Source organism: Haliotis rubra, unplaced genomic scaffold, assembly GCF_003918875.1.
Source record: "Haliotis rubra isolate DU_JTF1 unplaced genomic scaffold, ASM391887v1 Scf873, whole genome shotgun sequence".
NCBI lineage: Eukaryota > Metazoa > Mollusca > Gastropoda > Lepetellida > Haliotidae > Haliotis > Haliotis rubra.
The window spans coordinates 24,470-50,368 of NW_025767605.1; the positions used below are offsets into that span (position 1 = coordinate 24,470).

Below are 25,899 nucleotides of genomic sequence, written 5' to 3' on the forward strand. Positions count from 1 at the left end.
TGCTTCGAAGACTACTGTAGTTAGGGCATACAAGAAGAAAATGATACTCGTCTTCAATTGCATTTGTATTACATAATTTACAGTTTTTATATTCTCTATTTATCTACCTTTCTCGATTAGAAGTTCATGAGATGAGCATCGGAATCGTGTTAAACATACTCTATACATTTTTACATTTAAACATGATAGATGGAATTCGGTATGGATATTGTTTTTAAACATTAGGTATGTGTCACATTTGCTTGAAATAGATAATTTTTCTTGCCAGTTTTGAAAATACATATCTTTTAGTCTTTGAGTAAATGAGTTGATGAATTCCGGATATATTCCATTTTCTTGGTTATGCCAAATATCTCCAAATCCAGTAGAAAATAATAATTGTGTCCATTTCTATCATATAAAATCATCATATTATAACATTTCCTTGGTAAGCGATAGCCTGGCATGTGTATTAACTTTATCCAATACCGAATTACTTTACAATAAGAGTGTATATGTAAAGGAGCAATAGGTAGAAGGACGTGAGATGATTTGCGGGTGAAGCTGATTTGAAGAGGATCACGATGACTATACCTCCGCCTATTAGGGCCTTGTGTCTATGAGAGATCGGTACTCGCATCGCAAATATGGTACTCTCATCTCCAGTGTATGACTTTTCATAAGCGGAAGACAAGCGATTTGCCTCAGACCGAAAATTCTGGAATTGATTCCAGACTGCCGGTTTGACTGCTCGGACCATTCCTGGCTTACGTCCCATCAGTTCCAGGACTGTATGGAACAGACTGAGGGAACACAACATCCGGCCCCAATATCACCGATAGCCACGTCTTGACTGGTGCAGACAGCATCTATGGTACTGGAGACAATAATGGGATGGTGTTTTGTTCACTGACCAGTCGAGATTTCTTCTGAAATTTTGATATTATCATGTCAATAGTTAAACAGTGATTACGGAAAACATCACAAATCATGTAATCATCTCCTTGCATGAAAACATGGCAAAGCATCAAATAATGCACAGTCAGTTAATTTATTCCAGTAGTATATTTCGCAGATTAAAAGGGTACTGATCCAGAGCGATTCATGTTTCGCACCAATATGAACATGAATGGCTCCACGACAATGTTTCGCGGCACAAGTACTGGGTGTTGCTTTCTATTGGTTTTACTGAATAGTAACTATTTCATGTATTTTGTATCATTAAGTGACCCTCAGATTGTATTAATGAATATTTCTTTCATCGGGTATCTGTGATTTCTTGTCGACAAGATGTTTATATTCTATTGTGGGCCCACATTCGCATGTCCTATGTAGTGTGAAAGAGTAAGTTACTTCCCTTGAATCAGGGAAAAAGCGGTTCCGCCCAGCACAACAACGCAAGGCCTCACATCGCCAGACTGACTGAGTTTAGTTTTCGCCGCTTTTAGCAATATTCCAGCAATATCACGGCGGGGGACACCAGAAATGTCACATCGCCAGAAATCACAACATAGAACAAACTTTATGGATAACAACTTATATTTCATGAGTGCGACGTTTCGATACAGATTCTTATTCCGTTCTCCTGCTTGACAACAGTATAAGAATCTGTATCGAAACGTCACACTCATGAAATAAAAGAAGTTGTTATCCATAAAGTTTGTGCTATATTGTACTTCCCAACTTCTAAAAATGCCACTCAAAAAGTTATCTGCCAGAAATTGTACGAGAATACCCGCACAACGTTAACGTCAACGTATTGCCTTGGCCAGCCTGTTTTCTGCGACCTTCTTGATTATGAGCTGAGACAGCGTGTACCAACTCCAGTGAACCAACAGGAAATTGGAACAAACTCTCTTGGATTTATGAAACAGGATTTGCTGACGTAATCCGCCCACCGACGACTGTTGGCCCAGCGTGGTCACACGCTATTGATGAAGTGTCCCCTAACTCCTGTCTCATTATGGGACTCTTTGTGTACTTATTGAATGAACTGTTGCTTTCTTATTTTGACCTCTTGACCCTCATCTAATCTGCTGCTTTTAAGATTGCAAAGACAAGTCTGCGTGCCATGCAGTGTATATTTACTGAGATGGGACTTTCATTGCAAGCAAGTGTGGCAACTCCACCTGTTCTATAGCTACCTGTCATGACTGAAGCACCTTCAGACCCAAATGCTGTTATTTCAGTCCACTGTCCATCCAACTTACATAAATTCTTTTACTTTCGTAAAAATAACAACAGCATTATCAGCTGAAATTGATTCCAAACTGACAGTTTGACTGATCGGACCATTCCTGGCTTACGTCCAATCAGTTTCAGTTTTGTAAATTTTACAACAGCAATATCGCTTTACACCAAGCCTCACATTTCCAAGCAAGAAAAGCCTTTCAAAAGGCAACGTTGGAGGCGCTGAGTACATTAAGAAATTTAGTGAGAAAGACGTGAGATTATTTGGGGGTGAAGCTGATTTCAAGAGGATCACGATGACTACACCTCCGTCTATTCAGGGCATGCTTCTATTAGAGATCGGAACTCGCATCGCAAATACGGTACTCATCTCCAGTGTATGACATTTCATATCAAAGGTCTTTGTCAGGTCTCACCATGTCTGGAAATGAAGTACTTGTGACAGACGGAGGAAACATGGTCCTATATATTGTTTCTATTTTATGGTGGATGGTAACGAGTCATCAGAACAATACATGTTCCCCTATCCCCCGCTTATTTGCAAAAATCGTGTGAATCCTACCTCTTCATGGATCGTAAAGGTTTGTTTCCTCTATAGATTTGTCAGCTCCCAAAGGATGGGAAAAGGTGCCATACCGTAACCCTAAACCAGGTCCTAACCCTGAGGATTGTTGACTGGCAGCGAAGTGAGACGGAGCATGAGACAGTACTTGAGCGCAGTAGCGCTATAGCACGATAATTGCTCCGCAACGGGGTAAAGTGCTCTCTAGCCAAGGAATTCATCCATCCCCATACAGAATCCAAACCTAACTTGTTTTCATATCTAAGACTTGTTCAGAATTACCCACATCGTCACGTGGCTCCGATTTAGCAACAGGTATGTTCATTGGTCATTGCCAAAATACAAAGAGACTAAGTATCATTGGCTGAAAGCTATTTTGAAGATTCCACATATATATATATTGATATGTATATACAGATATAAATTTCAACTGAGAGAAAATTCAGCCTGATTATAAGGTTGGCGACGTTTGCGCCTAACCAATAACAGAGATTCAGATTCCTTTTGTTCAGTCACAATGTGGCCATTTAACACACGCTTCTTGGTGATATTAATGTCTATACTGCTGTAAATAAACATTCAATGTTGTTTTTGGTCAATATTCTCCTGAATAACATCAGCAAAAGACTTTGAAATTCATCAGAGGTTATTCTAGAATATGATATGATGCATTTTGGCCAACACCAAATCTCTCAATATTTTCCCACCCATCAAGCCCTAGGTGTTCTGGTACAGATAGTTATTTCAAGGTTGTATCATCTTCCTCAATTAACCAGTAGACAGTTTTCATTGAAGACATTTCTCTATCCATTTTGTGACAATTCAAAAGCAGCCCAACTAACATTTCTTGTAATCACTTCCTCTATCAAAGCCGTTTGTACTGCATATCTCCCAGTCTGTAAGCTACTTATAGACAAGGAATTCCTTCAAATACTTCACATATTTACAGGGTTTGATACAGATATGTACACTTTGCGAATATTAGATTTCAATTTTAGTTTAGTTAGCCACATTCATGGTTTTTTGGGTGTATGAAATGTAAACTTGGTGCCAGATATGCAAATACACGCCCTTAATGCAACACCAAAATTGGTAATTGCTTGACATTTTTTTGTTGCTTTTCTTTTACAAGTATATTTCTGGTAAACGTACTGTTTTGACTTCGAAATTGACACACACACACAGTATACAGAACACGTAAAGTGAAAACATCTTTAATACAGCTCATGAATTTACATACACATCCCCATTATGCCTCAATGGGATGATCCAGGCATGCACAGCAAACGCTCTTCAATAAAAGTGAATGGAGAGCAAAGGTTTGAAAATAGCATCAAGGCACATTTCCTCACCAGGTATGTTCAAAGTTGTACTTAAAACTGGCTGTAATGTGGACTCGTTTATGAGTGAGGACAGTATGAACCCTGTGTAACATTCTATGAACTGTAAGAAACATGATGATGGTGCCAACAATTATGTAAAGTATCATTACATTTGTTAAAGTTTCTGAGTTGTTTAAAGATATTTCATTTTCACTAACTCCTCAGCAACAGCCAAAGATGGTCGTGCTTTACAGAAACTTACATGCCTAATTCTTTTTTTATATATTTAAAACATATTTCTGTCCAAATGGGAGGGCAACAAATTCTTATAAATGTTATTGATACTATCATTCTATTATTCTTTTTTAATCATTCATATTTTCTAAAATTCATACTGAAGACCATCCAGGAGGCAGGAGACCTATTGTAATCGTTCGGATTATTATTATTATTATTTATTATTCCGACGATTTTTGTTCCAAACATAACTCCTAAACCAATGCTTCGAATCTCTTACCAAAAATCACACAGATGCACTGAGGTGTAGAATATTCCCCTTAAAAATCTCTAGGCTCTTGGCCCAATAGCAAAAGGGAGATAATTCAAAATTAATTCCAAAATTTCAACGTTTGACAGCAAATATCTCAAGAACTAATTGTTCCAACACTTCCAAATTTCTTGTACAGATGCACAATTGAATTCCCAACAATTTTGCCTGGACGGGTCAAGTCGCTAAAACGTACCGTTTGGCAGTTATTTTTGTTTTCAGTTTTTGGACATGTTTTTCAGCAGTTTTCTGAGTAGTTTGCTCCCAAAATGTGCCAGTATGGTAGATGATGTCTTGGTGATTCCAGAACACTAATTGTTTTGACCGTAGACCCAAGAACAACTGAGATACAGCCTTTTAAAGAGGGAACTATTTCTTCTCCGGTACTTTTAAAAGGTACATGACCCCTGCGACCCCGGCTGTATTTGGGAGATCCGCGCGCCTGTCAAAACATGTGTTCTGGCTTCGTTTTGGACGATGATATCTAGTCCTCAGTTACAATTGATAGAAGGTAAAGCCAAGGAGACCTCATCGTTGCCTGCAACTATATTTACATGTGTCATTCTATTAAATGAATAATGATATCACTAAAAATAATGATGCCACACAAATCTTACAATTGCAGTACTTGTCTTGCTAATTATGGTATCAAACAAAACCCTATATGTCACTGTTTTAAAAACAATGAATTGAAGTAATTCAATGAATAACTTATTAAACCTTGTACATCCTCAGTAATAGACTGATAATGTCAGCTCATGAGGTGCAAGATATTGCTTTCTCATAAGCTGTTACATGTATAATGTATGTTATGAATCATGTGGCATTTGTAAATCCTTTAAATAGAATTTTTTTTCATAAGTGAGCTGCAGCTTTGAATCTGTCTCCTGCCTGCAACTATTTTGAAAGATCCTTCACATCTACTCTTCATGTGTTTCTGTCACAAACATGCAGCATTAATTGCCTTAAATTAATGAAATCACCAGTCTTTGCTTATGGGTATGGACAGGAAACAGAAATCCAAGGCATTTTAAACACACACTTCACGTAATTTACTATTCTCACATTTGAAATGCACAAATTGACATGATATGTATGATGCATTCAGTTTATTGTCATGTTTGATGTAATGCAATACATGAAAACACATCCCCAAGCAAATGTTGCTGGCACGAACAAACACGAGTATCTTTCATATACAAACTTTGAAGAAAAGTTAATATTTTTTTTACTTTACTGCTGTGAATACATTTGAGTCCTATTATAGTGCTAGCTAACCTCATCAAAAGGCATATCCGTTTAGCCAGTGTGACGATAAAGTCAAAAGGTAACCAATGGGCAAATAGCAAACAACATGCCATGCCATAAGCTCACCTGGACCCCTGGTCGTGGTGAACGAGATATAAATATGTAATCATGTGACTGATTCGTACTAAAACAACTCACTTGCCAAAAAATCATAATACAAGATAGTGTACATTAACTGGTTCCATAAATGACATAAGTGCCTAACCATAATTATTGTAAGTTTCTTTTACTGTACAACATTTCAGGAATTAAACACCTAAGAGATAAAAAAACATAACTCTTTAATTATTTTAACTTTATGCATAATGTTGTCTTTAATTGAAATAATTACATCAATTATTGATGAGTTTAGCTTGGAAGGTGCCATCAACAAAATCTTAATTTGGACTTTGAAATATACTAACTGTACATTATCCAAAAAGTGAAATTGTTATGACTAATGAAAGAACAAATTAACAGGAACTTGACTGACATAGGTAGTTTGTTCTAGTCACTGTTGATGAAGAGGTGTTGTCATGCCACGTGGGTCAGGTCCAGGGCCAGTGGGTGCTTCAAGGTTTACTTGCAGCTGAGAAAGCCATCTTTTGGTAGAGTTATCATCTTTAAGACATGTGGCAAATGTGCTGTCTTTGAGTTGGTCTGGTAGGCACTGGCGTAAGGCTTCACATGCTCTGTGAAAAAGGACAATAGAAGTTTCAGTAATTAACATTTCAAAACACAATAAATACTTTATGTTCCACCACATTTCCTGAAGGAATTGTGCACAGTTGTCATCCTTGAACAAATCATACAGCAACCAGGACAAACATTTACAAATTGCATTGGGACAGAAACAGCAACAATGCTGCTCCCTAGGAGTTGATTAACTGAAATGCTATATCATGAGGAATTGGCCAACATGGGAAAAACACCAACCTATTCAACCATAAAGTCACTACTGACCAACCCAAAACAAACAATGCCTTTTAGAAAATGCAACAATAAAATGCAACATGTTGTCTTCTGCGACATAAGTAATGCCTTTGATAATGCCTTATTGATAAACTGAAAAGTTATGGTATCAAAGGCAAACTATTAAAAAGGTTTGAAAGTTATTAGAAAATAGAGTACAACGGGTAGCAATTAACAGGTATAAATCTAACATATGTTGTAATTATTACACAATACCATTAGAAAGTGGTCAAATGTAACATATGTTATATTTGGGATTAGTAAAGTAAAGTACAGATTCTAGTACTTTTTAGGGTGGAGTCCCATCCGGGAAATGTCACAACATGAGCGACATGTGGTCGGGGATTATCTTTCTAAAGCGTGAAGATAGGTCTCTTTAGGCTGACATCGCAGACCTGTCAGATTGACAATGACAAGTTGTTTCCGACCAAGAGATGTGATGCTTCCCCATACCATAACAATACTGCCACCAAACTGTCAATGTTGAACAAAGCATATGTCAGCATACCGTTCACTTCGCCGTCTATACACACTTGCCCTGCCATCTGAGCTGTCCAGATGTTATCTCGACTCACCAGTGAACAAAACAACATCCAAATATTGTTTCCTGTACCAGAGATGCTGTCTGCACTAGCCAAGAAGTGCCTGTCAGCAGCGGAGCAAGACTTATTGCAGGCCGTCAGGGCCAGGCAGGTGTTGTGCTCCCTCAGTCGGTTCCGTACAGTCCTGAAACTGATAGGACGTAAGCCAGGAATGTCTGAGCAGTCAAACTCGCAGTCTGGAATCAATTCCTTGGATGGTTCAGACGAATGTGGTTGTCTTGCTGAAGTGATGTCATCCCTGGACGTGTTCCGATATTATGTTGAAAACATCTCCATGAGCTCCATGAGATCGTGTTTCGATGGACATCAAAATATCTGACCACTTCATTTTTGGCCATTCCATTCACCAGAATACCGATGGCATGAAGTATGCACAGTTTAGGTTGAAATTAACATGTTTTCCACAACATTCAGATGCTGAAGAAAAATCAACCATTCTTAAATTTTCAATATTTTCATTTTGCACAAAGTGCATGTGCCATGCGTGATAAGTGACATCAAATTTTATGCAAAGTGTTTTGGTACATGTTTACTTAGAGCTGATATTTATAACTTTTCAATCAACTTATATTTTATGCAATTTTATGTTATGCACAGTTGCTTTTTTCCATTAGTATACATAGGCTCTCTTCAAGTGTTGAATTTCATCATGAAGATTTGTGGAGCAGATGTTCTTTGCTCTTCTGGGTAGAGTGGAGATGATGCCAGTCTTAACTTTGGGAGGATGTATTGATTCATATGGGTAGGTTTTCTGTGCATAGTGGTCTGGAAGTGATTGGAGGAGGTATGAGACACAAGACTTCAAGGAAAGGAAGTTGCTTTTTCTGCTCAGTCTCCATTGTGAATTTGATGCGGGGATGTTGGTTGTTAAGATGGGTGAGAAGTTGAGTGGGATCATGATGAGGTTGGAGGAAGACTTAAGTATCATCCACTTTCCAGTCCCAGCAGGTTGGTTTGAAAGGTGCAGTTTGAAAGATTGTTGATTCGGTGGTGTAATGGCAGCAGGGCTTCTTCTCTCGGTATATCAGTAAAAGGTCTATGACATCATAGCTGACGATGGGGACTTGATTGGTAATATGATGGATTTTGCTACATAAATCAATACAGTCATTGATGAATGAGTTGGCAGATTTGCCTTATGCCTAGGTCACATATTCCTAATTTTTCAAAGGTCGCCGGCCAATGTGGGGCATTGATGGGTTTCAACGATGTTATGGCGTGCGACAGATTTTTGCCCACATCTGTGTTACATCGTCGCAGTAGTCACAAAACCAATGATGATCTGAAGAAACCCTTCCAGTCACTGACAGGTGGATGGCAGGGTATCTGAAGTATTGGGAAATATGGAAGGCTTAATTCATCAAGTGACTGAGGGGTCATCTTGCGGGAATCAGCCGGTCATCTCCTGATACCCGTACGGTATCCTTATGATGTAAACCAAATCGTTTGGTTCCTGGATGCCTGAATTAATATCGCCTGGTTCCCGCTCGCTAGAAAAAGAGCTCGCTCAATCAAAGGTGTTTAACTGCAAGTTATGTCTCACAATCCACATTTCAGTAGACTCGAAGAGAGGCAGAAGTGCAAGTGCTGTTGTGAATTTGAAAAAGGGAAGAAAAGGGGTGGTACCGGTCTTATGATGACCTATGCTGCTCAACCCATTCAGACCATTGTTTATACCCTGGACCAGGCACGTCAAGATTCCCGGTGTCTGAATGATACCTGTTCGGCGCCTGCTTGATACTTGCCAAGACTATGGTTGGTCACCTTCTGACTTAGTTTAATCGTACGGTCTACAAACGGAAACAATCCGAGTATTGATCGATTCCCGGCAGACAATCTTTCTGTTATCCTCTGGTGACCAAACCACACCAGCACACTGTAAAAAATTGTCCGATTCCCGGGCGGTCTGGCAGGTGCCTGTAGGGTCACTGGTGGGTTGCCGGAAGATGTGCGACAGATCCGTTACCGGTGGGAATGTGGACCACCGGTCGCCATAAGAAAAAATCTCCCGAGTTATTTTCTTCCTATTTGTCCACGGTGTGTGAATGGGGTCTTTCCAATGTCAAGAACACAGCCGATGCCCACGGATGATTGTCCAGCTCCCGGTCGGGTAGCTCTCAATTTTGCTGATTTTCAGCACAACCAGGCATCGTAAACTAATCTTTCATGGCAAAAGTGGATATGTGACCTAGGCATTATTGGGAGAGTACTTGGGTAAGGTGTTGGGCAGTATTATAAAACACAGTGCTATGGGAACAGGCTAGCAGACAGGTTTTCACATGGATCTATGAATCTTGACTGTGGTGGTTGAGAATGGGATATTGAGAGTTTTTTATACAGATCTATGGAGAGTTCATATTTCTCCCGCTGGGTTTTCAGGGTAGCCTTAAGCTGACAATCCAGTTTAGACATGGGGTCCTTCTTGATCTTTTATAGGTTGTGGTGTCGTCCAGCTGGCTGTCTGCCATGTAGTGGAAGGGGTGCCTGTAGAGGACAATGGCGGCTTTGCCCTTGTCTTGTCTCAATTGCTTGATGGCTTGTTTCTCAGCTGGGCTGATGTTGGTTTTTTTAAGTTAGGCCTTCCGCAGATTTCTGTTAATCATGTGCAGTTTAACTAAATACAGACCTGGGTTCGATTCCTAACATGGTACAATGTGTGAAGCCGATTTCTGGTGTCCCCCGACGTGATATTGCTGGAATATTGCTAAAGGTGGCATTAAACCATACTCACTCACTCTCTCTTACAACCATTTGTCATCTTAACCAATAGGTCTGTAAGTAATACTGATAGATACCATTGTATGTTTACAGCATAATCATTCAGCATTTGAATAGTATTGCCATCTCCAAACTTTGTTTATTTTCTGTTTAAGATAACTGTCTTGTACTCTTCACGTTTGGCATTATGCAATCAAACGATAACAACAGCCTTAGCATTGACTATCATGCAGCCATATTAATTAATTGTGAAATATTAATCACGGTTATTTCTTGCTAAATATGAAGCATTTCTACATGTTGTTATAAGAATCATAATTTAGTATGTTTCCCCAGTTGATGAGAAAGTATTAACAGTCACCTATTATTCAATAAAAATATTATAATGTGTTACATTATATATGGCCAATAATCTACCTGCAAATTGTAGTAATATAAATCATGTAATATCCATTTATTACATACTCATCAATATTTACTATAATTAGGTGTTCATTCTGGGTAGCCCCATGTGGTTTATCTACTGGGTGTATTGACATACTGTTGGAGCTATCCCCTATGGACTAGTATGATCATCCAGCAGGCGGTCATGCCCCACTTCCCTTAGCCACATATATCGTACAGGTCAGGTGTCCTGTTGTTGTTATTATTTCTACCAATTAAAACCGGCTTTCTATATCAAATACTCCAAATGTGCTTGGTATAAGTATTGCCTCACTCTGGGTTTACATATGTATTTTTATATTTTCCATGGGCCCCTGTTTAAGTGACTTTCACCTCACCTCAGGTGGGCTCCTATAAGTATCCTCATTATTGTAAATACTCCTTGAGATTGTGTGCTTATGTATGCACATATGCCTTTTAGTACCAATAATGTTTACATATTCTTTATAATATTATTTTCTCCAAAAAGTATTATCATCACATGCTGTATATCATTCAGATTATTATTAATAACCTTATTTTCACAATTGCTCTTTCTGCCTGCACTGTCAAGGTGACAACAAGCCATCTCAATCTGTGGATTGTATTTCTAGGGTTCATCTGGACTGTGCAGTAAGGACTTGCAAAACTGTTATCAAGCCTTTCATCACAATATATTATATTTACTGTCTTTTTGTGTCTTTGACTGGAGTACTTCGCGCAGTGGGCACACTTGCCCATCCCTTTTCTGTGAGAAGTAATTATTGCATAACAGTAGTAATTCACCAGGTCTTGCAATGGAAAAGGGAACCATACACTGGTAGTCTGCAACAACAAACTATTGATATGTCTGGGTTTTGTTGTCACATACCTCTCAGTCGTGAAAACTTACCTTGGATTATCAGATAATCTCAGGTAGCATCTAACCACATGCTTGAGTAACCTGGCTGATGGTTCTTTGGACAAATGTAGCACCATTTTACCCTGAAATGATTGAAACATTCTGTCAGTTATTTCTAAAAGAAAACAAAAACAAGGATGTTGAGCTCATCTGACCTTGAAAAAACTTCAACCATATTTACTGGTAAGTATGAATAAGTTTTTCATATTTGGGGAGTAAATTGTTGCAAAAGATTCCATGAAATATATTTTGACAACATAGTATACACTATGTACAGATCATAAAACTGCCCTGCTCTTACAGCTGCAAAGGTGTTTCCCTGAGTATTGGGTCATGTATCATTTAGGTGCTGTAACATATGTTACATTTGGGATTACACTTTCTTAGCAAAGTACAGATTCTAGTACTTTTGTTGGGTTGAGTCCCAGGGATTTACCTTGAGTCCTGTATTTGAGGGTTCCTGGGACTCATACTCTTAGTTTTCAAGGGTCCTGGACAACAAAATGAGGGTCCCAGACACTTAAATATTACTGTTATTGTATTGTGTATCTTGATCATCACATTGTTACAATAATTAGATAGCAAATAATACCATAACCCAGCTTGTAGCGAACTCAGTGATAACTTACTGTCACTTGATTGGAATTTTTACAAAATAGTATATGGACTTTGTGGCGTCCATTGTCAATTTTTATGAGTATAGGATGCAGGAATTCGCGTCCTGTAAATCCCTGGAGTCCCATCCGGCATTCGAACCCACACCCTCAGAGTCAGGCACCTAATCGCCAACACACAAAGTCAGCCGCCTAACCCGCTTAACCACCGAGACTTCCATCGTGTACAATGTGGGTTCGAATCCCTGATGAGACTCAACCCAACAAAATTACTAGAAACTGTACGTTACTAAGAAAGTGTAATCCCAAATATAACATATGTCACATTTGACCACTTTCTAAATGGCTTTGTGTAATCATAGGTGCTGTAGGTTACAAGATATTTTGGTGTTAAGTTTGACAAACCAATTGTGGAGAATGCAGGCCTGCTGCCTGTGAGCTTGCTTGAAGTTTTTTTCTTCCTTTTAATCACAAATCAATATTTTGCCAACACATTCCTTTCAAGAGCTTCCCTGAATGTTGCTCGAACAATTTCTTTTCAAAGTCAAATTGGTTTCAGTTGGTTTTGATCAAACATCTTTGCAGTGTAGCATGTAGAGGGAGCCTAAAATTTATTTGACCAGATTTGTACATTTTATCACCAATGGATGCGAGCATTTTTACTTTGGTTCCATATATGCTGTACGTCAAGGTAAGAATTCAAAATATTGTAAATGACTGAAAATATGCATTAGGCCCCATTACTTACTGTAGCTGAGCCAACTTCCAATGGACAGTTAATTTCCTGTTAGTATAACACCTATTTCAAACTCAGGTAATTATTCTGGCAAGATCGTATTGCAATATATTGTGATTCAGATACCTGTATTGCGATACATATTGCAAAATATTTGGTACTTAAGTGTTTGACAATAACTGACACTAATTGTACATGCCGATCATATGTTCTACAAAAATAGATGTGAGATGCTCATTTGGGTTTGATGATTTTTTTCTGTTTTGGGGGAACACAGTTCAGGAAGAGTCCACTTCTGTTTGGGAGAATGAAGAGACAAGCCAATACAATGAGTCAGAAAAGGGAAGAAACTACTAAATTGTTTGTAACGATGACAGTAAAGCATGCACTACTCAGAATGTATGCAATAACCTTTAGAACATGACTAGACATGACTGATCAGTGAGTTCAGAAGATAAACATGATATGACATCCCTGAGTTGTCAAAACACTGCCGTGGTGGTAAGATTTAGGCAAAATCTAAACCATCCTATTTACATGAGGTTCCATCGTAACAAGTGTTCTTTGCGCTGTATCATCCTGATAGCCCAGAAAATATGAACTGCAAGTAAGGAAAAGGTACATACCAAAATCATTGCAACATGCGAAAATCTCTCATAAGTTTGGCAGATATAGGCAAGACCCGTATCGTCCAAAAGTATCTTTTGTAGGATGAATGTTGCAACCTGAAATTAGATGAAAAGACCTAAAGCAAAAGTAAAGTAAAATGTTAACAATTTTGCATGTTGTACAATGTCACAGTATTAGTAAAATCTAAGTATTTGTCATATTTGTACTAATTATCCTGCACTATTCACTTCCTGCTTATGACTCAAAACATGGCTGACTGACGATGTTGAAATGCAGAACTGCGATTACATTCTGGTCTACTTGCTGGAAAATGACATCAGCTACCTCTGATTATTGCTGCAAATCCAGCAGATGAAGACAAAGCGGCACAAGCCCTCATCCCTGGTAGTGCAGGATAAGTATACAAATATAATATTTTTTTTACTGAATTATTATCCAATCCTGCACTACTTACTTCCTGCACTTTAACAGAAAGGAGGTGTGTCATCTGTGGGGATCGCCTCACTAAGTAAACAAATCCACCTCAGTTAATGCCATCATGCGAGCGGTGTTGGTGGAAAGCTGAAATTGTAACTGGGAGAGAGCTGACAGTGAGTGACAATCTCTCTGTAGTAATTTTATTGTCGATGTGACGTTAAATCTTAACTCACTCACTCACTCTGTAGTAATTCAGTTATAAGACATAAAGGCTTGACTGGAAATAACCCAACGATTTTACAAGCATTATCAGCTTTAGGGAAATGCTTGATAGACTTGATTTTCACAAAGGGTTACTCCATGACTAACAAACCCAGTTGTTTCCTCAGAACAGCTCTGTCCTTGAACAGCACTTGAGGTCACTTCCTTCGGCGAAGGGTGAGCTGCTGGGCAAACACCAATGGCCTTAAGCTGTGGACATTGTTAACATCTTTCACTGACATGTCAAATAGATGATGATTGGCAAAGACTGCATCTGACCTCCAGAAACACTCATGCATTATCGACGACATTGTACAATAGTGGAGGCCAGTGCCTGAATTTCATGAGGATGGTGCCACAGGTGATGGCACAGGAGGCGCCGGAGACGGCAGGAGCACATTTGGCACTGCAGGTATAAACAGCAGAGGTGCTGTAGTATCGGACTGCCCTGTTAACAAGGTCAGGAGTGAACTGTATGTTGACACATCCAGTGGCTGTTGGTAGTGCTTTAAAGGGGTAAGGCGCAAGCCTTGGAAATGCTGGAAATGGCTGCTGCGAAGACGCTAAGTAAGGCATAAACTGCTGTTCCATCAGTCGCTGTTGAAGTGCGATGGCACAGGCTGCATCAGGGTGGGAGGATACGTAGTGCTAGGCACTGGACTGCTAGTGGAAATCAATGGCATGGCAAGTATCTGGAAGATCACCACAGGCACATAGAGGCAACAAGCACTGAAGCACTGGTTGTGTGGGTGGTGGTCATCAACACTAGTCAGAAGGGAATACTAACACTGGCAGAAAACTTCACTGAAGCGTTATCCAATATTATCCTGTTGTTCGGACTTGAGCTTCTTAGAAATCTCTTCACAGAAACGGTGGTGACAGATGAGCGCATTTAACATAGGGAAAACACTGAGGGTGCAATTCAAACAGCACAAGTGAGTGTCCTTGCGATATTCCCTGCCCCTACAAACTATATAGTGTGTACCGTACATAAATCTACAATAAAGCAGAAACCTCAGTAAACACAAAGGTTAATACATTACAATACTACAATAGTGATAAACGTCTAGTGTTTAAAACAAATCCCATCACTAATAGAGTTTCTAGAGAAAAAACAAAATGGATGGGTAATAACTCCACTTTCTTGAGGACAAAAAGAAAAAGTCAAGAGTACTTATTTACTTGAGGGTACAGTGATTAAAGCTGGTAAAGCACGTGTCAAGCAAGGCAATATTCAGTGGTGGCTGATATCACCTTCCAGTGATGTGTGTGCAGGCAGATGCTTATCTGAGAATGAGATCAGGAATTGATCGCACATATCAACATAGAATTTTAAGGAATAAGTGCAGAAGTAAGTAATGCTGGATTAGATACAAATTTCAAGTTATAAGCGTGCAGTCTGTAAAACATGGAGTCTAGACAAGACAATTCAAGATCTGATATTGTAAGCAAAGACCCACAACAACAAGACGCCTCGTCTGTCCGTCCATAATCATTTGGTTTACGAAGCATAACTAAAAAACCATTCAATATTTCTCAACAAAACTTGGCAAATATACATAAAATATAAATGCCAAAAATCCTCTAAAATAGCAAAAGGCAAGTTTTCTAAGGAAAGTTTCAGTGAATAGTTTTTGATCTTGCATGAGCAATTCAGAATCCAGTTGTGTTGCAATGCTTAAAAACCTTACTAAATAGAGTCCTTTCGACTGTTCACAATTTGTTTATTGCTTTAAAGTTCCAATGGGCTCCCTGACTGCCCAAATTTCAGAGTAATGATTTCATTGAGGTCAAAGAAGTTTAATGTTACAGAAAAGGACAGACAGAAGGGAGACAACTCATCAGGTTTGTTTGACCTTGTGCAACAAATTACTGAAGATATCTGAATGTCTTGCTAGTTTAATCATCAAAAGGTATGTTTGTTATTTGATTTGAGAAAAATGTGTGACATCTTCCAGATCTGGTGAATCATCCTGGACATTTCAACATATTGCTATAAAGTCTTTATGAATATCTATAAATCATCAGAATCTCATGACAAGCTTTTGGTGCTGGATCATAACACACTTTCAAAATGTCTTACTGTTTTTGACAGTTCACTGCCTGATTCCATGATTCTCAGACACAGGGGAATGATTTCAGTGTTCAGCAGAAAGTTGATAACTTCTTGCTCATCAGTCTGAAAACAAAAACAACAGTATACCATCAGTCTAAGAAAAGTTGTCATGCCAAAAAAGAAGTATACTGACATCAAATTTGATATTTTTAGACTAAGCCCAAATCATTTCAATGGAAATCTAGAAAAATAAAATGACAAAAATCTGCAAATAGCAAAAGGCACCACATTGGAACCTGTTTGATATATCTGTCAAGTTTTGTTAAAAGATATTAAATGTTTTTTCAAGTTTTATGCTCTGGAAACCAAGCACACCCCTCCCTTTTGAGACTAAGTCTAAATCGTTTCCATGGAAATCAAGAAAACTAAACTGTGATAAAAATCAGTAAACAGCAAAGAGCACCACTCTACGTTCTGTTTGTTGTATCTACCAATTTTTGTTGCATTATTTCCTTTTTGGAGTTAATACTCCGGAAACAAATTATTAGACCAGCCGAGAAAAAAATAAACAAACTGATAAAAACAATTAAAAATACAAAATAAATTGATGAAGGAGTAAGGATATACTCTAAAAAAGGTGTGTTCCTCATAATAAAGAAGTTGACATCCATAAAACTCTCTTCCCCATGACACTGTGTATCACTTCTAAATGTCATTCAAAGACCTGAGGGTGATGTTATCCGGAACCTGAAAGGGGATGGCATGCTATAGGGCACCTGACAGGTGATGCTATAGGGAACCAGAGCAGAGATGGTATCGGGAACCTGACAGGTAATGCTATTGGAAACCAGAGCAGAGATGCTATAGGGAACCTGACAGGTGATGCTATCGGGAACCAGAGCAGTGATGCTATAGGGAACCTGACAGGTGATGCTATATGGGAACCAGAGCAGAGTGATGCTATAGGGAACCTGACAGGTGATGCTATAGGGAACCAGAGCAGAGATGGTATCGGGAACCTGACAGGTAATGCTATCGGGAACCAGAGCAGTGATGCTATAGGGAACCTGACAGGTGATGCTATCGGGAACCAGAGCAGTGATGCTATAGGGAACCTGACAGGTGATGCTATAGGGAACCTGACAGGTGATGCTATCGGGAACCTAAGGGGTGATGCTATAGGGAACCTGACAGGTGATGCTATAGGGAACCAGAGCAGTGATGCTATCGGGAACCTGACAGGTGATGCTATAGGGAACCTAAGGGGTGATGCTATAGGGAACCTGACAGGTGATGCTTTCGGGTACCAGAGCAGTGATGATATAGGGAACCTGACAGGTAATGCTATCGGGAAGCTGACAGGTGATGCTTTCAGGCACCTGAGGGGAGATGCTATCAGGAACCCGAGGGGCGATGCTTTCAGGAACCTGAGGGGAGATGCTATCAGGAACCCGAGGGGTGATGCTTTCAGGAACCTGAGGGGGGATACTATCAGGAACCTAAAGGGTGATGTTTTCAGGAACCTGAGCGGGATACTATCAGGAACCTGAGGGGTGATGCTTTCAGGAACCTGAGGGGAGATACTATCAGGAACCTGAGAGGTTATGCTTTCAGGAACCTGAGGGGAGATACTATCAGGAACCTGATGGGTAGTACTTTCAGGAACCTGAGGGGTGATGTATTCAGGAACCTGAGGGGTGATCCTATGGGAACCCGAGGGGTGATGCTATCAGGAACCTGAGGGGAGATACTATCAGGAACCTGACGGGTGATGCTTTCAGGAACCTGAGGGGAGATACTATCAGGAACCTGACAGGTGATGCTTTCAGGAACCTGAGGGGAGATACTATCAGGAACCTGACGGGTGATGCTTTCAGGAACCTGAGGCGAGATACTATCAGGAACCTGAGGGGAGATACTATCAGGAACCTGACGGGTGATGCTTTCAGGAACCTGAGGCGAGATACTATCAGGAACCCGAGGGGTGATGCTTTCAGGAACCTGAGGGGAGATACTATCAGGAACCTGACGGGTGATGCTTTCAGGAACCTGAGGGGAGATACTATCAGGAACCCGAGGGGTGATGCTTTCAGGAACCTGAGTGGAGATACTATCAGGAACCTGACGGTTGATGCTTTCAGGAACCTGAGGGGTGATGTATTCAGGAACCCGAGGGGTGATACTAGACAGGTGATGCTATCCATTTACACAAGTTCAGAAAACAATCTCCCCATGTAAATGTTTCTCTTTGCATGCAGAATAATGACTGAAGGTAACCAGAAACCAGATATGTTCAAGGTGAGAAAACTTAAGGCGAAAACCCCTGGCTAGCAGTAAATAGGACATCTGTTGAATTATCACATTTCTTGTGGCAAGAGGACACCCTAAATGCAGGATTATGGCTTTGTTGTAATACAGATAGAGTATTTGTATGAATTTTGGGCATCATCTTTATCACTGAAGCATAAAATCAACTTACCTTGACTAAAGCACCAATAACACCAAGACTGGTAAGTCGGAGATATTCGAAAGGTCTGGTCTTACTGACAGTGTGAAGGAATGGATACAGGAAAAGTGGTATATGAGCTGGAAAAAAAAAGATTTTGAAGATTTCAATCTGTACGTTATGAAAAAAATAGATTGTGAGATTGGAAATGGTCCTTATTGACATAATTGATAGAAACAAATTTAAGTAATACTTGGCAGCACTGCTGTTTTACTCAGATGTTTGAGGCACTATGATAAAACATGTTCCCAAACTGTCTGAAGAGATGGCTAAACGGGCATTGCATTTAGATGGCTTATTCAATGCTAACGCTCTCAACTACTTGAAGTATGTTACAGATACAATTATTCTCACATCACTCTAATGTAGACCAACCTTTCTGACTAGAATAATACCAGCTAATTGTCTCAAAACATCAACCAACAGCCAACTCCTCAATGTAAATAACGTAATATTTGGAATTACAAATTATTATACATTTCTTCTGGAACTGTTTGGGAATAATCCCATCTGGGATTCCAACCCACTCTCTCAGAGTGAGGAACAAAATCACCAGGTACATGCCATTGAACTTATATGTCTCCAGATAGGACTTGAGACACAAATGGTTGCAAATGAAAATATATCTTGTTTGAGAGTGGTTGTGGGTGCCACGAGGATGCAGAAAGGCATGTATCATACTGACTACTCACATACCCATAAGTACCCAAAACTCATACAAGTGAGAAACAACACCTGTAAGTGTGTCCAGTGTAGTTGATACCAAAGGACATGAACCAAGTCCACATGAACAAGGACATGTAAGGAAGCATCCAGGAGGTCCAACTATGCCATGGTGTTCACATTGTTGAAAATGCTATGGTAAACTTGGTTACCATGCCAGAGTTTTTAATGGATACTCCATTCAGACACTATATACAGCTCCGGAGGTGGACCGTCCTCCTTATATCCCCTTAATGCTGAGCACCAGGCAGAGTTATATCAAGTACCATACTGTAATGTCTTTGGGTATAAGAGGCCACTGTACAAACTGTGCACACAAATTACATTACACTTGATACAAAACTGGCTGACTAACAGCTTTAATGGGGTTTCAATAAGGCCGTCATGGTGTAGTCAAGATGGCAGCAAACAAAGTCAATTCCAGTGTGAAAGTGTGGTTTCTGAGGAGAATATGTTTTCAGACATCTTTGACATCAGGAACCAGACAAGAAGGCTAAGATGAAAGCTCAACTGACTTTCAGTCCTGTATGCCAAAAGGTGATATGCAAAGAGATACTTTACAAACCTTGCAGAAAAGCTGACCTTGTCTCTGGATGGGAAGCAACACACTGCAGCAATGCAAGAGCGTTACACACTCTGTTGGACTGAGATGCCTGAAATAATGACAATAAATATTTCTCAATATACATCATTAGTGCTTATAAGCACTTTGACAAAAGGCTAAGGTTTGCTTTTTTGTATGTTTGTTAACACCACACTCAGAAATATTCCAGCTATTGTGGTAACAGAGCGAGTCTGGACCAGACAATCCAGTAATCAAATCATGAGCATCAATCTACGCAATTGGGATATGATGACATGTCAACTAAACCAGCGAGCCTGACCACCTGATCCTGTTAGTCGCCTCCTACGACAAGCATGGGTTGCTGAAGACCAATCCTAACCCATATCTTCTACTATGGTAGATATACTGGCAGTTTGAACAATAGTCACTTCTTATTACATTTGTACCGGTATTAGATGATAAAATATTGTCTTGATTCCTGAATCACGGAGCATACAGATGATATTTCTATTATCAGCTTTAGTGGTTCATTCCAGATTTTCAGGGTATTTCAGCATACCATGGTGATGAGAATCATCTTTAATTCAGTCAGGTATCATTAATCATGTCCAATACAATATTAATCTTCATTGGTATAAGGCTAGTTGGGCACCTGACAAGAAGGAAATTGAAACAAACCACACGTCCAGTGTCTTGTCGCAAGTCAGCCGTGTGCAAACACTCAATAAAACGTAAACTGCTGGTACTGTTGTATCAAGTTTTCAGTACATGTATAGTTTCTTAAAAAGAAAGGCACAAAAAAATGTAGTGAGCAAACACGACCTACAAATCTCACAACATTCCGATTGCACAGGCAGAAGCTCCTGGCAGTAACAAGATATGAGTAACTCCGAGCAAGATCCACCTAATTCCAATGAAATGGCAGTAGGAGAAGACATCATCAAGCCCAACTTCAATCTGACAAACCAGATAGTACATTATCAAAGGCACTGGTTAATCCATTGATGTGCTCAATATATGAAACAGTTAATCAGTGTAAATCACCAGATGGCTAAACAAGGGAACAGTACCAAAAGGTTGTCCACTGAAAAGAGGCCATGTCATTGAATCTCTGACAACTGTGATGAATAACATCAAAACACCGGTGCATCTAATCGACACTGTAAACAGATAGAGCAAACAGTGGCTTGCCTCAAGAAATAAGTAAAATGGCTGAAGAAATCTGAACTCTTTGACAGACAAACAAGAATACAGGTCATCATATGTCAAGGCTGATGATGCAATCAAGATACCGCAGAACAGGGACATTATGAACCAAAAGACACCATATAACTCTGTTCTTTATATACTGATACATTGTTTGTTACATATGTTTTTCCTTGGAAAAGGCTGCCATATTGGGCAAACAAAAACAGTTGTGGCATTGACTTTTGCCTTTAACAATGTTTAATGCATATTTTACAGCCATGATAAAAGTTTATTCCCATCCTCCCCCCTATATGGCATCTTCCTTGAATACAAAGGGACAAGGTGATTTACTACCACACAAGATAATGATTCATGTGTAGATCGAGTCTAAAGATATTTGACACTTTCTGTGTATACAGATGTGTGTTGTGTTGTCACAAATACAATTGGAATTGTCCACATTCTTCACATATTAGAGGACTTCAGAACAACAGATGTACCAGTTGCATATAGTGACTACCTTCAGGGAAAACTGTGTGAAGAATCCTGGCCAAAAGACCTCAGGGCCTGCCAAGTTAAAGGAACTGCATGTAATCACAATGCATGTAATAATTTGGGGCTACCTCTAACCAACAAAAGCATAAGGTTTTTGTTTGACAATATGGCAACTAGGCAGATATTATGAACATCTTGATCCAGTTCATTATTTATAATGTGCCTCCTGTGTTGCACTGATAGTTGATGCATGCCATGTTCCTGGTAGATTAAATATTACAGGAGATGATGTCTTGTTTTTAGCTGGCCAAGTTTTGTCTACCAGCTCCCAGAGCAGACATGTTCAAATATGTAATTTTTCAAAATTGATATTTTATACTTATCCTGACTCATGATCTTTTGCTTATCTCCCTTTCCCTTGCTAATGGTAGTGGAACACTTGAATCCCTTGAAGTTCCTGAAGCGGATGTAAAAATAAACTCACCCACGAGTTACCTTTCTTTTCCCGCGTAAACAGTCATGTGACCAGCCTTACTTGTCACTCTCTCCTGATTTCCTGCCCATGCACTTGGATCTGCTGTGAAATCCGAAGTGTTTCCAGCGGGGAGGTTGGGAGGGCTTGACCTCATGAGTCAGGATAAGTATAAAATATCAATTTTACTTGAAAAATTACATATTTTTTCTTATCCTGACTCATGATCTTTTGCTTATAGAATCCTTCGGATTGGTGGTGGGTCAGGCCACTTCATGGATTCATCAGCTGTCCTTAGATACATCCTGTATCCCCCCATGGGAACTGCGTTACAGCATTTCCAGGATCCTATTCTTCCAACTTCTGTTATAACTCGGGGGAACCACTTTCTTGTCTTACTTCAATCTCAGACAAGTTTAATCATGTTGATTCATGTGGCTTCAGATATACTAGTATCTTCTTATTACTAGATATCTATAACAACCCATAGATTATGATAAGATCTTTATCATAAATGAGTTGCGACCCCTTCATGTACAGGTAAGATCTTTACCCGTACAGGGTCTTTAATCACTCATGCTAGTCTGTCCTAGACTGTGCGCATGGGCTTTCAAACTAATACTTTTCCTTAGTAAAAGTTATCAACAAGTCAACTTGATAAAGGGTGAGATTTTCCAACTCAGCGCCTTTGTGGAACCGTTAGTTGCTGTGCTACAACGAGAGGCCCAAATTGGTGAATGCCTGTCTTCGGTGGCTTTGTCTCGGAGGTAGTGGTTGGCAAACACTGTATCCGATTTCCAAAAGCAGCCCTCCATAATTGCTGAAATAGAGCAATTTCCGTGCAAAGCTAATGTTGACGCCAGTGCTCTGACTTCGTGTGGGTTGGAAGCTCTAGGAGGTTCTAGTCCTGCTGCTTTATAGGCTCTCAATATGACGGCTCTCATCCAGAACGATATTATCGTTCTTGAGACTTCTGCTGATGTCTCTGTGGATAATGGGATGAATTTTCGTCTCCTTGTTTTAGTCTTTTGAAGATATATCTTCAGGGCTCTGACCGGACACAAGGATAGGTCCTCCATATCCTCTGGTCCGAGGATTGTAGATAATGCTGGTACGTGGAACTGTCTATCTGGTTGACCAGGTACTGTATACATATTATATATCGTGCAGGTTTTATTTTCGCTTTTCGTGCAAAATATTTTAATGCGAAAATTTGTACACAGCGAATAAACCTTTCATTCATTCATTGTATTATTTACAGGGATTAAGATTAACGTGTGTATTTGAGCCAGAAATAGCAATCAGCTGTGCACATGTATCCCGGCGATCAAGTTCAAACATGCACAATAATATAACTGGACAAATTCTGACGCAGTAATCAGTAAAATATAATACAGAGTACTATTATTTAACCCAAAGAAATATAACCTAGCATTGTGTAATTTTAATTACAGTTTTTGCTGTATAAATGTGAAATATATATAATCAACACTAAGGTTATACAGCCCCTCATGAACGTGGTAAGTTGTACGCACATGGAATGGGGTAAAATAAGGGTATTTTATTTATTCATTAAGATTATATTAATATTTATTCCTGCATATCACGAAATGAAATCACAAAATGCTTCATATATGGTAGAAGTTCATTTCCTTGATAGTCAATTAATACATCAATCATCACATTCACAACAACCCGGCATGTTTGAAATTACGCGATTACGACTTCGGCCTCAGTGTCATCATTGCAATTATTTGGATCTGGAAGTCCAGGTGTCTTGGGGGTAGGTGCTTTCTAAGGCCTAAGAGACAGCTGGCATTTCCGGCAATTACTGATTGCGCGAATAATTGACCGCGCGATGTAGTCTAAACTGTCAATTCCGCGAAATTTGCGCCAAGCGGAAAAAAAGTACATTACAGTAGTTGGTTCTTGGCAATGAAGTCCCATCTAAGTCCTAGATGAACTGCAGCATGTTGCCCCCTGTTGAATCTGGTTCGACCAAAGTCCAGCGCATGTATCTCTGATATTCGAGCTGCCGTGGCTAGCGCAAGCAGGAACAGAGTCTTCTGTGTTAGCAGCTCAAAGGTAGTCTGATCTAGAGGTTCGTAGGCATCACTCGTAAGATGACGTAAGATCCCAGGCCGGAGCTCTGAACTTCTTTTGCTGGTCCTCCAGTTTAAAAGATCTCAGCAGAGCAAGTAATTCTGGTATTTTTGTCAACTTGATGCCTGTTTTCATGTTGATCACTGTACTGATGGCAGCGAGGTATGTAGATATTGTCGAACCTTTCAGATGTCTAGTCTGTATAAGATGACACAGGTATTCCGCCACTTGAGGATGAGTAGCTTTCATAGCAATGAAGCCTTTCCGCCTTGCATAAGTCTCAAACTTCAACCACTTGTCATCATACAGGTTACAGGATAAGAATAACTTATCATGCCTCCCTATCAAACAAGTTTACAAGCCTATACCCTAGACTTGGACCTTCTTTGGAACCTTACTGAAGACCAGTGTTAGCAACTACAGTTATTTGATTTTCTCAAGTGAATTATTCACCTCCCCTTCTGTATCACAATCGACTCGCCCCAATCCACTCGCAAAGTTTACTCGCCGTTAACTTTATTCATGGAAGTAATTGTTAATGACGACGCTACTATTCCCAATCTGGATAAGACCAGCTTTTATGTGGGAAACCTGGACAGTGGAAGTGGAAGTTGAAGGACTGGGCATTACGGCGGGGACGGAAGCGGACAGGTTAGGACGTGTGTTGTTGATGTCATGTCCGCTAGACCCAGTTTGAAGTATGGCGTCGGAATACGCCGCTTTTGCGCTGCTGACGAATCAGTGTTATATGAGGACAGACTCTGGCAGATTTTGTGCCCAGTAATCTTAACTATTTCCCTTGCTTCCACCCCAGCATGTGAAAGCAGTGTAACGGTGGTGGATCTAACACAGTGATTTGTGTAGACCCGACTCAACTCGCAACTGTCCGAGATCCGTTTCATCATCGTTTTCAGTGTGTTGTGACCGAGGGGCTTACTTGTGTACCAAACTTCATCATTCTCACACACATTCTTACGAGGCTGCTGAAAGAGGGCTTCATTTTCTGGATTTAACTTGGACATGTACTTTCGAAAGGATACAACAGGACAGAGAGGAGTTCCTGTCGTGTATATACGTGGCTTTGTGTACTCGGAATCGCCGACGCCCCAAGGATGATTTTTCGTGGATTCGCTGTCATGGATATGAATTCACAGTCAACATCATCTGTTTCGACAACAAAGGAATGAACAGACAACTCCCTCTGGTTCTCACAGCCCCTTCTCCAAACCCTGGGGTCAAATCAAAATACACTTTGTTTTGAAGGTCTACAGGGTTTTCAAAAATAAAATTGTTTCTAAATTTAGCTAAATCAATATCTGAAATGGCATTGTGATGTGCTGGATTATCAAGACCTAACTGCTTTATTTTTTTCAACATTGCTGCAAAAACGGCGTTGGCCGAGTGAAATACTTTGTCTTGAAGAATGTTAATGTTCATGTTAAATGGTGGCTGTCTAAGGTGTCTGTGGATCGCTGCTCGGATCCCCACATACGATGACTTGGCATAATAATTCCCGTCTGAAGTTCGGACTTCAGCATAGAATCGCTTCAGCAGAGTGTTCATTTCATCAACTGGAAGTGTCTCAAACTCAGAGAGAGTTCGTGAAATTGTAGCCATTCTGGAAATATAT

General features: G+C 39.8%; 1 protein-coding gene across 2 annotated transcripts in view; it reads right to left on the reverse strand.

The window, feature by feature from the left end:
• Nucleotides 1–5,694: 5,694 nt before the first annotated feature.
• Nucleotides 5,695–25,899, reverse strand: part of LOC124263232 (CCR4-NOT transcription complex subunit 9-like) — a 64,962-nt gene continuing 44,757 nt past the window's right edge. For both annotated transcript variants that reach the window (XM_046697824.1, XM_046697825.1), the window contains 6 exons: nt 20,012–20,099; nt 18,697–18,803; nt 16,245–16,340; nt 13,480–13,578; nt 11,495–11,586; nt 5,695–6,579 (listed from right to left, as the gene is read on the reverse strand). In XM_046697824.1, the coding sequence (XP_046553780.1) occupies nt 6,399–6,579; nt 11,495–11,586; nt 13,480–13,578; nt 16,245–16,340; nt 18,697–18,803; nt 20,012–20,099 (663 nt within the window). In that variant the 3' untranslated portion in view covers nt 5,695–6,398. The remainder of the gene's footprint in view (nt 6,580–11,494; nt 11,587–13,479; nt 13,579–16,244; nt 16,341–18,696; nt 18,804–20,011; nt 20,100–25,899) is intronic.